Source organism: Ovis aries, chromosome 7 (assembly GCF_016772045.2).
Source record: "Ovis aries strain OAR_USU_Benz2616 breed Rambouillet chromosome 7, ARS-UI_Ramb_v3.0, whole genome shotgun sequence".
NCBI classification, from domain to species: domain Eukaryota; kingdom Metazoa; phylum Chordata; class Mammalia; order Artiodactyla; family Bovidae; genus Ovis; species Ovis aries.
Genome location: NC_056060.1, coordinates 45,504,352 through 45,518,331, shown reverse-complemented (window position 1 = coordinate 45,518,331; position 13,980 = coordinate 45,504,352). Strand labels below are relative to the sequence as shown.

General features: G+C 46.0%; 1 protein-coding gene across 12 annotated transcripts in view; it reads left to right on the top strand.

Annotated features, from left to right (window-relative positions):
- The window catches only part of TLN2 (talin 2), a 498,466-nt gene that overhangs the window by 410,787 nt on the left and 73,699 nt on the right, over window positions 1–13,980 (top strand). For 10 of the 12 annotated variants that reach the window (XM_060417827.1, XM_027971770.2, XM_012181413.3 and 7 more), the window contains 3 exons: window positions 1,629–1,761; window positions 4,149–4,250; window positions 10,593–10,763. In XM_060417827.1, the coding sequence (XP_060273810.1) occupies window positions 1,629–1,761; window positions 4,149–4,250; window positions 10,593–10,763 (406 nt within the window). The remainder of the gene's footprint in view (window positions 1–1,628; window positions 1,762–4,148; window positions 4,251–10,592; window positions 10,764–13,980) is intronic. The other 2 variants (XM_060417828.1, XM_027971771.2) reach the window with 1 other exon arrangement.

The window sequence follows — 13,980 nt, the reverse complement described above, 5'->3', positions numbered from 1 at the left end:
GGCGGGAGGGGGATAAGCCCATCAGGACTTTTATTTAATAGCAATGTTATTGATTATTGTCATCATTGTTTTCTTCTTTGGGACCAATGGTAGCACTTATCACAACAATACAAATATTAGCTTAAGTATTTGTTATATGGTAGATACTATTCAAGGCATTTTACCTGTATTAAATTTATGTTTATCATAACAACCTTGTAAAGTAGATGCTGCTATTATCTCCCTTTTCCTGATGAGAGAATTCAGAAAGAAATTTAGATAACATTCCCAAGATCATCCCCAGGTCTGATTGCTTTAGCCTAGGTCCTTCTAACCATTGTACCATATTGTCTATACCTAGGAGCTTAGGCAGAGAGCACCACTGTATATTGAGCAGAATTCATGGTTAACTTTGGGATTCCCTTGTGGCAATGGCAACCCACTCCAGTACTCTTGCCTGGAAAATTCCATGGATGGAGGAGCTTGATAGGCTACAGTCCATGGGATCGCAAAGAGTCTCGGACATGACTGAGCGACTTCACTTTGTACTTTGTACTTTTGTCCCTTGTGGCTCAGCTGATAAAGAATCCACCTACAATGCGGGAGACCTGGGTTCGACCCTGGGTTGGGAAGATCCCCTGGAGAAGGCTACCCACTCCAGTATTTTGGCCTGGAGAATTCCATGGACTATACAGTCCATGGGGTGGCAAAGAGTTGGACATGACTGAGCAACTTTCACTTTCACTTCATGGTTAACTTACCTTGCTAATAAGACAAAAAGAATATTCTAGGTCCTACAGTAACTCTTGGCATCCCTACCCTCCTTGGTGATAGCAGGAGCCTGAAAAGTTATTCCCTGCGTAGATAAAATATTTTTGAAGTTGACCAAAGTTAATTGCCCACAGTATGGAATTTCATCCCTTTCCTCAGTTATATTTTGTCTTTTAATTACTTTTAAAACTTAGGATTACATCAACTTTCTAATACCTTGCGAAGAAAGATCCACTAAACATTTTAACTCCTGCCATAGCCCAGGACTTTGTGAGTAGTATGCAGTGTAGAGAGCATAGTATATTTACACTGGAAATGCACTGATTTTTGTTTTGTTTTGTTTTGTTTTAAATGATGTTTCTATGTTTAAGCCACTGAATGGAGAATCCAATACCAGACTGTTTCATTTGCCTGGCAACCTGCCTGAGATGCAGGACAGCACCCTACCTTCCACCATAAATAAGCAGACTGAGCACAGGTGTTAAATGAAGAAATGCCTGGGTTCTGCAGAGAAGCATTGCCGAGCAAAGGTCAGGGATGCACTTGCTAAAGCAATGGAAAGGGAAAGTGAAGTCGCTCAGTCGTGCCCGACTGTTTGCAGCCGCATGGGTAGTAGCCTGCACCAAATTCCTCCATCCATGGGATTTCCAAGGCCAGAGTACTGGAGTGGGTTGCCATTTCCTTCTCCAAGGAATCTTCCCAACCCAGGGATCGAACCCAGGTCTCTCACATTGTAGACAGACGCTTTACTGTCTGAGCCACCAGGGAAGTCTGGTGGGGTAGAAAGTAGACAGGGGCTCCAGGCCCTCTAGTGCTAGAGCAGGCTGTGGGGCTTGCCCTTCACGGAGCCTTTGTTCAACTTGCCCTGTCCCTTCTAGGGACAAGGCCCCGGGACAGAGAGAGTGTGACTTCTCCATCGACAGCATCAACCGGTGCATCCGGGACATCGAGCAGGCCTCGCTGGCGGCCGTCAGCCAGAGCTTGGCCACGAGGGATGACATCTCCGTGGAGGTATATGGGGCTGTTTGGTCAGCCTGAAAGCCTGTGGAAGGACTGAAGAATCCCAGCACCAGGCTTTAGGAATGGGGGAATAGCACCAACACATTGTTGATGCGAGAGTTTCATCATTGGACCATCTTCCCCTGGAACCAGCCTGGGAAGTTGTTGGGAGGGGGTAGGGCACATGTGGAGCAGAGAACAATGCTTTGGTGAAAGAACATGTGTACTGCGGCTAAAATTTGGGAGGAAATGATTATTGTCAAAGAAAAGTATATCAGTAAGTGGAGTTACCATATTCAGTTGAATACCTCAGTAGAGCAGACCTAAGCATGTAAATTTTGAGTGCTTCCGTGTCATATTTCAGCAATGTGCTTTTTGGACTAATGGGCAAATTCAGTACTCAATGCTCTGTGTTTTGTCCGTGAAGAGATCAAAGATTCTGCCCTTATTACTCAATATTCAGAGTCACTTTGCCCTCTCTTGCCCATTATTTTGAAGTTGAGAATAGACTTTCCTACTTTGCTCCCTTGAGTTTTTTCTATTACTTATTACAAAGTCCCCTGATTCATACTTCTTTTTTTCCTGTGTGAAAGTGCCTGAAACTCAAGGTGCTTAATAAATATGGATGGTCTATTGACTAATGTTTCCTTCCTGATCCAGAGCTCATCAACAATAAACTTTGGGGTCCTCCCTGGTGGTCCAGTGGTTAAGACACTGCCTTCCACTGCAGGGGGCACAGGCTCAGTCTCTGGTTGGGGAACTAAGATCCCACATGTCGTGTGGGATGGCCAAAGAATAGGGAAAAAAAAATGAACTTTGGCCTGTCTCTAAGCAGGGTCTTTAGTTATAATTAGTTATTTTTAGTAATAGAACTATTTCACTCCAACTTTACCCATCTTCCCCATTTCCAAGGAAAGAAAGAAATAATATCCATTCTCATTCCATGTAGAATGTTAGAATTATTGTTAACTTATTATTAAAGTAGAATATACATAAAAACAGTTGCTAGTCATATGTGTACAGCTTCATAGACCGCCACCAACTAAGCACATTCTGTAACTAGCACCCTGAGCAAGAAACTGAGATGATGAGCACCCCTCCCACTTCTTGCTCTCCCATTCTTTCACCACCCTTCCAAAGTATATCCTCTGTCTTGACTTCCTCCTTGGGAAGAAAATCCCTTCCTTTTATATGCATGTGCTTCCTATTTATACCATATTTAATTTAACAAGACAACCTTGCCTGGATATTCTTACATTCTTAACTGCAGTTACATTATGAGTAGGAAGACCAGAAGTAATTTGCTAAATAAGACCCTTGAAAGTGTGGAGGTTTCTCTCCACCCACCTCTATCACTCTTTTTCCTTTTTTTATTTTTTACCCAGGATTTTGTTTCCAAGCTTGTGGGTTAGGTTGCTCCTCTCATTGAGTGAACTCTGCTCAAAGCTCACCAGCCCATGTGCAGCATTGCTGGGTGGGAGAGTAGCCCAGATGTCCTATTTAACAGGCAGGACATTGTCACTTTTTTAGGAATCACCCCATTCCGTGCTGGCATGTGCAGACCTAAAACACCCAGCATTCTGACCTAGAAATCCTGTCTGTCTCGGAGAGCTCCATGGAAGATTCCCACTGAAGGATCTGATCTTTCCCACCACCAGTTAGCACTCTCCCTCTTTGAATTCCTCACCCCCTTCACACTTCAGAATCATCTAGGCACCTTTCCCCATCTCTTGAGAGCTCAAGTTCAGTTCTTTGGGATGGAGAAGTTAAACTGTCTCTCAAACCTGAGAAGAAATGCCTTGAGAGTGCCATTTTCAACAGTGGTATCCACGTCACCAAGTACAGTCATAGAGCCCCTGACCAAAGCCTAGTGGGCACCTCATCTGGCATTTTCATTGTATGGTGTCTGGGAAATAGTCCTTCTTTAAGAGCCAATATCATTTTTAGGTTACCCTCCTCCCCATTCCCTGCTTTAGGGGTTCTTAGTTCTGAGGACACAGCAACCTGAATATTCCCTCAGACCCCAAGGCAGTTCCTTCCACTTGGACATAGTTGTTTTCCCTTATTGGTAAGCTACCACAGTTCCACTTTTCCAGTAATGATGCTGAATAACCCAAAATAAAGATACCACTAGCACCAGTTGAGTGAGAAGCCAGTAGCAAAAGTGTTCCTAGGGCCCACCTCATGCCCCTTATAGGTAGAACTAGGGGGTCTATCCCAGGTCTATCCAAGGGTCCCTGGGAGGGCTAGAGTGGAACAGTGGCTGGAGGGTACGCCCAGGCATTTTGACATCCAGTTTTTTGTGACCTCCCTTATCTTTCACGTGAGCCTTTTTAAATCAGTACAGCTACGTGGGGAGCCATTGTGGGGTGAACTTGACAGATCTGTCTCCTTATCAGGCTTTGCAGGAGCAGCTGACTTCAGTGGTCCAGGAAATCGGGCACCTTATCGATCCCATTGCCACAGCGGCTCGGGGAGAAGCAGCTCAGCTGGGACATAAGGTAACAGACGCTGGGTGCGGGGACCCTGCTGAGAGTGTGCAAGAAGGAGGCAGGGGTGGTGGGGAGAGAGGATATTGATTCTGTTGCTCTTGTTCCTCAAAGGTTCTTCGCCGGTGTTAGAGCCAGGTCAGTGCTGGCCTACGTTAGCGAAAAGACCGCTCAGCCTCCCTTAACAGCTTCTCCAAAAATGACCCCCTCAAGGATCTCTTTTCACTTGGCATTGAGACAGAAACTGCAGGGAACTTTTTCTGCGGCTTCCCAGGTGGCACTAGTGGTAAAGAACCCGCCTGCCAATGCAGGAGACACAGGAGCCTCACGTTCAGTCCCTGGGTCGGGAAGATCCCCTGGAGTAGGAAATGACAGCCCACTCCAGTGTTCTTGCTTGGGAAATCTCATGGACAGAGGAGCCTTACAGACTACCATCCATACGGTCCCAGAGAGTCAGACACGACTGAAGTGCCTGAGCACTTAGCTATGGGCAGACTTTGCAGGTTACAAGGCACTTCCAGTTACTTCTTGCTCTTGATCTTCCCTGGAACAAGCCAGAGACTGAACTTGGCTTTCCTGGCCTGGTGTCTGCCGTTTTTCTGCCCTGGCTGGCCAGCCTCTCCCAGTGTGTTTAGGACACAGTGTGCCTCCACGGTTTCTGGTATTGTGTCCATTTTCAGACATGAGGAAGCAAAGCAGACTTTCAGACTTCCCCCTCGATGGCTAAAACTTCCGTGTGGCCACTCTGTCAGCCCTTCAACTGAGCACTCAGATCCACGTGGTTTTAGGCACCGCATAATGCTTTGCCTGTTTGGGGTCATTTTGCAGATCCTTCAGGGAGCATTGGCTTGTCAAGCAAGCAACCTGTGCCTCAGCAGAGAGAGGACAGGCATTGGATTTTTAACAACATGCAGGGTTTCCTAGCATTTTTCAGTGCCACCATCAGCATCAATGTGCAGATCAAGAAATCCAGTAGCCAAAATCGTCTCTGCAGGTATTGATTTTAAAAAATCAATATTCCTGCTTTTTCACATTACCTAAGGGCCTACTAAGCTTGCTGCCGGTTATAAGGAGAGGTGTTTGAGATTTAAAATGGCCAGTGTTTCTCTGCCATTTCAAGTGTGGTCAATTTCATTTCTCAACTGAGCCCCTTTATGATAGGAAAGGGCTTGTCCACCGGTGTGAAATGGTTTGTGAGGGTGGAAGGACAGGCCTGGAGGCTGGTGTACAGTGTATGTGACTACTGTGGGCAGAATAAGTTTGGCAGAGGAGCTGAACTTCGTTTCAGCAGTTACTTTTATTTAACATACTAATTTTATTTTCTGGCTGTGCTGTGTCTTCATTGCAGAGGAATTCTAGGTGCACAGGCTTCGCATTGCAGTATCTTCTCTTGTTGCGGAGCATGGGCTCTAGAGCTTGCAGGCTCAGTAGTTGTGGGCTTAGCTGCCCCGGTGGCACATGGAATCTTCTGGGACCAGAACCGAACCTGTGTCCCTTGCCTTGGTAGGTGGGGTAACCACTGGGTCGCCAGGAAAGTCCTCGACAGCTGCTTTTGATGCCAGTAGAAATTTCATAAGAAAATCTTTCTAAACTTCCAGGGTAACATCTTTATCTCTGCCTGTATGTTGTTTGTGTGGAAGGTAATTCCTCTGTCAGTGGGTGGCCTGAGAAGAAGACTTACTTGTGTCACTTGAGTTATCAATTGATTCTTGGCCCCTTGGCTAAACAAGGCTCATCTTCTGAAAGGGAGTTCTAGACAAAGGTAGCCTAGGGGCCCTTGGTCCACACAGATCGTGGGCTGATGGTTAATACTCACCTGGTTCCAGTGTTTTGTGGAGGTGCTCATGTGGGGCCCCAATTCAGCAGCTTCGGTACCAGTTGGAGTGATAAAGGCAGATTCTCAGACCCCACCTGGCTTGGTTTCCCATGGCTGCTGTGACAAAGTACCACAAACTGGGGGACTTAAAACAACAGAAATTTAATCTCTCACAGCTCTGGACTCCAGAAGCCCAAAATCAAGGTGTTGGCAGGGCCACAAGTTTTCTGCAGGCTCTGGGGAGAATCTATTCTTTGCAGCTTCCTGCTGGTGGTGGTCCTTGGCCTTCCTTGACTAAATCTTGGCCAGTCTCTCTCCCTGGCCACTTTTTTGCCCACTTTTCTGCCTTCCCTTTTCCTGTCTCTTCTAAGGGCACTTGTCATCAGGTTTTGGGCCCACCCAAGAAATCCAAGATGATCTCATCTTTGTTGCTGTGTTGTTCAGTCACTAAGTCATATCCGACTCTTTGCAGCTCCATGAACTGCAGCATACCAGGCTTCCCTGTCCTTCACTGTCTCCCAAAGTTTGCTCAAACTCATATCTATTGAGTCGGTGATACCATCCAACCATCTCATCCTCTGCCACTTCCTTCTCCTTTTGCCCTCAGTCTTTCCCAGCCTCAGGATCTTTTTCAGTGAGTCAGATCTTTGCATCAGGTGGCCAAAGTATTGGAGCTTTAGCAGCAGTCCTTCCAGTGAAGGGCTGATTTCCTTTAGGATTGACTGGTTTGATATCCTTGCAGTCCATGGACTCTCAAGGGTCTTCTCCAGCACCATAATTTGAAAACATCAATTCTTTGGCGCTCAGTCTTCTTTGTGGTCCAACTCTACGTTCATACATGACTACTGGAAAAACCATAGATTTGACTATACGGATCTTTATCGGCAAAGTGATCTCATCTTAAGATCCTTAAATATTCATGCAAAGACCCTTTTGTAAGATCACCTTTACAGGCTCCAGGGTTTGGACATGGACATACCTTTGGGAGGGGTCACCATTCAACCCACTCACCTTCCCTAGGCCTAGGGTCTCACAACATGTAGCAAATACTCAAAATTCTGTTTTATTTTAACTTCTGTGCTAACTCACATAAGGAGGTTTCCTGTTCTATCATGTCTCTAAGAACAGAAGGTGTTGAAGTCCTTGCCAGACTTCTTAAATACAGAAAAAAAATCCCATCCCTTTCAAACTTTTGCCCCACAATATGTGAGGAATAGGACCCCTAGTGCTTGCTATGCTATATGGAGGCCGGTGCTAAGGCCTTTAGATATGCTGACTTAATCCTTGAGAAATCTGAAGAAACTTACTTACATTTTACCAAGGAGAAAACTAAAATTTAGTATTAATAATAGGATGGAACCTGCCTAAGATGTCTTAAAACGGAATCAGTAGGGAGGATTCAAATCTAGAGGCTTTGCAGCTACAGCTTACTCCCCATCACCCCACCACCCTCCCTCCCTGAGGCAGTCAGGCACGTGGTTAGCTGTGTTCAGTTATGCTCAGCGCATAGCATTTTATAGTTGCATTGAAAAAATGTACTTTAAAGTATATATATATATATATATATTTACTTGGCTGTGCCAGGTCTTAGTTGCAGCATGCAGGATCTTTAGTTGCAACATGTGGGATCTGCTTCCCTGACCAGGGATTGAACCCAGGTGCCCTGCATTGAGTCTTAGCCACTGGACCAGGGAAATCCCTAAAATGCACTTTCAAAATAATAAAGTGTTAGTCGCTCAGTCATGTCCAACTCTTTGCAACCTCATGGACTGTAACCTGCCAGGCTTCTCTGCCCATGAAATTCTCCAGGCAAGAATTCTGGAGTGGGTAGCCTATCCCTTTTCCAGGGGATCTTCCCAACCCAGGAATAGAAATTGGGTCTCCTACACTGCAGGCAGATTCTTTCCTATCTGAGTAAAAGTAATCTAGAAAACATGTTGGATTCTAGCGTGTTAAATATTTTGACTCCTTTAGTACTGACAGGACCCATCCTGAGCCCTGACTCCTGATGACCCATCACTGCTCTTGGTGGTGAGACCAGCGCCCTTCCTGGGGAAGTGGAGATGAAATCCAATACAAACATGCAGGAATGTGCCCTGGATCGTGCAGACTGGGCCTGACACAGAGGTCTTTGCCAGAAGCAGGGAGCCTGGGGGCAAAATCCAGCCAAGTCACGTGCCTTGGCATCAGTCAGTCTGCCCAGAGAATGGGGAGCTCCTTTAATTAAAATTCATACAAAGCACCATAAGGGCCAGCAGCAGCCCTGCTCAAGTGCTTTGAAACCTATGTGTAAGAAAACTGTAATTAGGGATAGAAAAGTAAAAGTGTTTGTTTTTTGCTGATAGTCTTATCTCACTATTAGCTTTATATATATATATATATATATAATTTTACTTTATTTGCTTATTTATTTTGACTGTTCTGGGTCTTCACTGTGGCTCACAGGCTCTTCTTGGTGATGTGCAGGCTTCTCTAGTTGTAGCACATAGGTTTAGTTATATCATGTGGGATCTTAGTTCTCCACTCAGGGATTGAACCCAGGCCCCCTGCGTTAGGAAGACAGAGTCTTAACCACTAGACCACCAAGGAAGTCTCACAGTATTAGTGTAATGAACATTCATATTTTGGACCCTCACCTTGCCACAGCCCCCACCACCACCACCCTCCTCGTGTATTTTATCTGAGTGGGAATAGATGATGGCATTTGAAGCAAGTACAGCAAAATGTTAACATCTGATACTACAGATGCTAGGTAGATGGTGAGCTTTGGTGAACATGTCCAGTCAGCCCCATGTATCCACAGATGTGGAAACCACAGATGCAGAGGGCCGACTGTACTACAGCATTTCATATGAGATGTGAGCATCCTCGGATTTTTGGTATTTGTGGGGATCTTGGAACCCCCTGCACATACCAAGGGACGGCTGTGTGCACCATCTACAGTGTTACCAACTGGAGACAGAGCTCTGCTGTAGCAGTGCCTAACTGTATTGATGGGCTTTTTTTTTGTTCTCCCACGTAGTTGTTCAACCAGTAAGTCATGTCCTACTCTGTGACCCCCTGGATTGCAGCACTCCAGGCTCCTCTCTCCTCCACTATCTCCTGAAGTTTGCTCAAATTCATATCCATTGAGTTGGTGATGCTATCTAGCCATATCGTCCTCTGCTGCCCCCTTCTCCTCTTGCCCTCAATCTTTCCCAGCATCAGGGTCTTTTCCAATAAGTCAGCTGTTCACATCAGCTGACTGGCCAAAGTATGGGAGCTTCAGCCTCAGCAACAGTCCTTCCAATGAATATGCAGGGTTGATTTCCTTTAGGATTGACTGGTTTGATTTCCTTGGAAAGGACTCTCAAGAGTCTTCTCCAACACCGCAGTTCAAAAGCATCAATTCTTTGGTATTCAGCTTTCTTTATGGTCCAACTCTCACATCCATACATGACTACTGGAAAACCTATAGCTTTGACTTTATGGACCTTTGTCAGCAAAGTGATGTCTCTGCTTTTTAATACACTGTCTAGGTTTGTCATAGCTTTCCTTCCAAGGAGCAAGTGTCTTTTTAATTTCATGGCTGCAGTCACCATCTGCAGTGATTTTTGGAGCCCAAGAAAATAAAATGTGTCACTGCTTCCACTTTTTCCCCTTTTATTTGCCATGAAATGATGGGACCAGGTGCCATGATCTGTCCCAGGTTGGGTTCATCATAAACAGAACATTTTGACTGATGGGAAATCATTTTTTTCCCAAATCCATGGTTTGGTCAAAATACTTGGGGGTGGAGGGCAGCGGGTTGACTTTCTAAAACCCTTTTGAGTGTGCCTTTACTCCAAGGCTGCTTTTCTTATCCCCCTCCTCCCCTGCCCCTCTCCTAGCCCCCTTCCTTTTGAGTCTGTAACTTGTTCACCTTTGGTTCTTTCAAAGGCTTTTCTATTCGTGAAGTTAAATCTTTGTAAAATTTTGTAAGATTTGTAAAATTCTCACACCTCACTGTGGATCTCAGGACAGATTTCTTAGCACTTCTGCTATGATCAGAGATAGACAAAGAACTTCCCAGAGGAATAAAAATCCAAGCAAGAGTTCATTCATTACAAGTACTCTCAAAATTGAAGCTGAACAAGGAATAAGGTCTGCGGATCTAATAAATGTCACATGGTGACTGTAGTTCATAACACTGGACGTACAGCAGAGAAAAATAAAAGTGGAGTCCAGCTGATCTGCCTCTCCCTGCGACTCCTTCCATCTCTGCCCTAGTCCTCTCCCCACCGGTGATGGTGCTATGCTCAGTCGTGGCTGACTTTGCAACCCCATGGACTGCAGCCCACTGGGCTCTCTTGTTCATGGGATTTTCCAAGCAAGTATACTGAAATGGATTGCCATTTCCTTCTCCAGGAGATCTTCCCAACCCAGGGATCAAACCCTCAACCCCTGCATCTCCTGATTTGGCAGACAGGTTCTTTATCACTGAGCCACCCAGGGAGCTCCTTCTTCACCAGTGGGACTCCTAAAGGAGCTGTATGTGGTGTTTTTTTTTGTCTTGAAAGGTGACACAGCTGGCGAGCTACTTTGAGCCCTTAATCTTAGCTGCAGTGGGTGTCGCCTCCAAGATTCTGGACCATCAGCAGCAGATGACGGTGCTGGACCAGACCAAGACACTCGCAGAGTCTGCCCTGCAGATGCTATATGCGGCCAAGGAAGGCGGAGGAAACCCCAAGGTACAACTCAGGATGCTGGGGACTCACTGAGGACGCTGAGAAGCCATCAGAAGTTCCTCTGTATCATGTCCCTCCAGGGGGAAGGCACCTCCGCATTTTGGATGGTGGCATATTTTTTTTTTGTTGTTAGCCATTTTATTATCATTATTTTGTTATTATTTTTTGACTGTGTTGGATCTTCTTGCTGCGCATGGGCTTTCTCTACTTTCGGGGAGTGAGGGCTACTTTGTTGTCGTGTGTGGGCTTTTCATTGCGGTGGCCTCTCTTGTTGCAGAGCACAGACTCTAGGCTCATGGGCTTCAGTAACTGCAGTGTGTGGGTCAGTAGTTGAGGCTCACAGGCTCTAGAGGTCAGGCATGTGTAGGCAAGAGTCCTTGGGAAAGAAAAATATACTGTGTGGTTATTACAGGAATAAAAACCATACCAGCTGGGCACCTACTTGGTGTTGACACACAGCTTACACAAAGCAAACTTCTGCTGTTTTCCAGTAAGTGTCATTTCCATTCCTGGTAGTTAAGTTCAAAGAGTAACATGGTGCCCAGTCACCTGTGGCACACGCTGCTGTTGCCTTGGGGGACAGCAGTCTAATATGAAAATCTCCCTCACCAGTTTGCAAGTGGAATGTTTCTTCAGCCTGATGTGTCGCTCGGGTACTGTAAGTGGCCAGAGATGGTGGCAGCATGTTCTTTTCTCTTGGGAATGATTTTTGTCCGAGTGATTGTTTGACTTATAAGTCCATCATGAACCTTGAGTTTCCTCAGGTTTCTGGAACCTGGAGAGGGTGTGGAGGCTTGCCACGACACTCGGATTTTGTTCTAACAGGTTCCTCCGTTAAGTCATCTGATCCGAATGTCTTCTTCTAAGCAGACTGACTTGAGGGAACACTACTGGGAAGATTTCTGTAGGGTACTGACCTACAAGCTTCAGGGATCCATATGTATTTCTTAGTGTGTTTTGTTGTATCTCTCAGATCTTCAAATGAGTCAAGTGGTATAGCAGAGAAAACTCTAGACTGAGTCAGAATCGCAAATAGTGTTCTCAGAGCTAATAGTTATTGAGTGCTGACTCTATGTCGTTTACAACATCTTATGCCCTCATCCTATTTAATCTTCATAAACACTCTGTGACACAGGTGGTTCCCATTGTACACATGTGGAAGCTGACTTCTCTGCTGAGTTGCCTGAGATGTCTGATGAGGCGCTTGTGGGGACAGGGCTGAGCCTGCACCCTATGGAAACAGAGGTGGACTCAGCGTGGAGCTGGGGAGGAGGGCTGATGAGTCTCAACAAAAGGAAACTACCTGGTATATAAGGGTAGCTAGAGCCATGGAAGGAAGAGGAAACAGCATCTGCAAAGGTAGAGATAGAGATATAGAAGGATTGTGATCTCTTAGCACTTGGCCTGGGCTTCCCCAGTGGCACAGTGGTAAAGAATTCACCTGCCAGTGCAGGGGACACAAAGAGACTCGGGTTTGATCCCTGGGTCAAGGATCAAAGGAGAAGGAAATGGCAACCCATTCCAGTATTCTTGCCTGGAGAATCCCATGGACAAGAGGAGCCTGGCAGGCTACAGTTCATGCGGCACCAAGTCAGACCTAACTGAGCACATACATGCATGCTGGTGTGTATAGGACATGGAGAGTAGGGATGATGGGAGGGGAGTCTGGGTTGTATTGTGACTGGCTTCCTCCCCACACGGAGGAGCTGGGGCTTTATTGTGAGCAGCGTGGGATAACAACCCATCAATAGTCTAGAAACTCCATTCTGGAGACAGCATGGATAATGTTTTGACTTGCAGCCTCTATGTTCAGGTTTTCACTCATGCATCTGACAACTCTTAAGAGGCTAATTCTGTGGATGCTAAAAATATTGCGAGCCAGCCTCAGCCCTCAAGTTGTTTTGAGTCTTCTGGCAAAATAAGTCTAGTTACTGAAGTGCTGGGCGGAGCAAGAACAAGAATGCCCTCTTGGCTGTGATGGGTTAGTGATAGGTGTCCCAGAGTCAGGCCCACCCACGTTTCTCTCTCCCTGAACTGGAGGAGCCAGGACTCACCTTCAAGACTCAGTTCTGGGTTGTCTTTTCTCCAGGGCTGTTTAAGTGCCACATCTCTACTCCTAACCTGAGGGAGTTTCGTTCTCAGAGATAACTCAAATTAGGATGCCTCTGCATGTTTACGATATTAGCACATCTGCTGGGACTGCGGGTTCTGAGGTCCGCATGGAAGTCTGTTTTTTTGCCAAGGAAACTCATGGTTGAGCATTTGTAGTCAGCACTGTAAGCTTGATAATGACATCTTTTGATCGGAGGTGGTGGAGACCAGCGTGGGGTAGCTTTCAGTGAAAGGTCTAAAGCACCAGGTGATGAATGTGTGATGAGTGACAGCAACTCAGGACTCGATGTGGATCCTCTCACCAATAGCAATCACCCGTGTATCTGCTGACTCCACCAGCCTGTCACAGGGAGCCTGGGACACTGCACCTTGGCTTGCAGCCCCTTTCCAAAGAGGCCACATACAGACTTAATCCCCTTGGATTAAGGGGATTGCTATTCTTTGGGCAAATATTCACTAGGTGTTACTTGCTGTGTGTTAGGTGATGTATGTATGTATGTGTTAGGTGTCATAGTCTTTGTTTGCAGAGGATATGTGGTTAAAATGTGGTTGAATGGTTTTCAGTGGTTTTGATCTAGCAAGAAAAAAAATTAAAAAGAGGCAGGCCCAGAGCCTGGTGTTAATGAATCACATGAGTACAAGGCATTTGGTGTATGACCTCACCCTCATCCCACTGAGCCCCTTCTATACTCCTCTACCGCCAGGGCTCTGGCCCTCAGTCCCCTGCCCCCTATCCTCCTTGAAGGGACCTTTCAGCTTCTGCCTGTAACATTCCAACAAATATCCCCCGCTGTCCATCATTGGGCAGTTCTCATTATCAGGTTTTTTTTTTTCTACTGAAGTTGAGGTCTGCCCCCATAGCCTTTTCTTCCATTTTCCAAACTCCTGTGATGTCCACGCCTGCTTTCCTGGGCTTTGTAGTTGAAACATTGTAATAAGGAAGTAAGGCTCCCTTGGAATTGGACTTCAGACTTGGTTCCAAAGAGGAGTGAAGTCTGATTTTTCTCCTGTGTTGTTCTGTGAGGAACAATAACAAGGAGCCCCTCCAGATTCTAAGGTAACGACCTCATTGTTGAGCCTGGGGGCCCCCCTTTCCTGATGTCCTTGG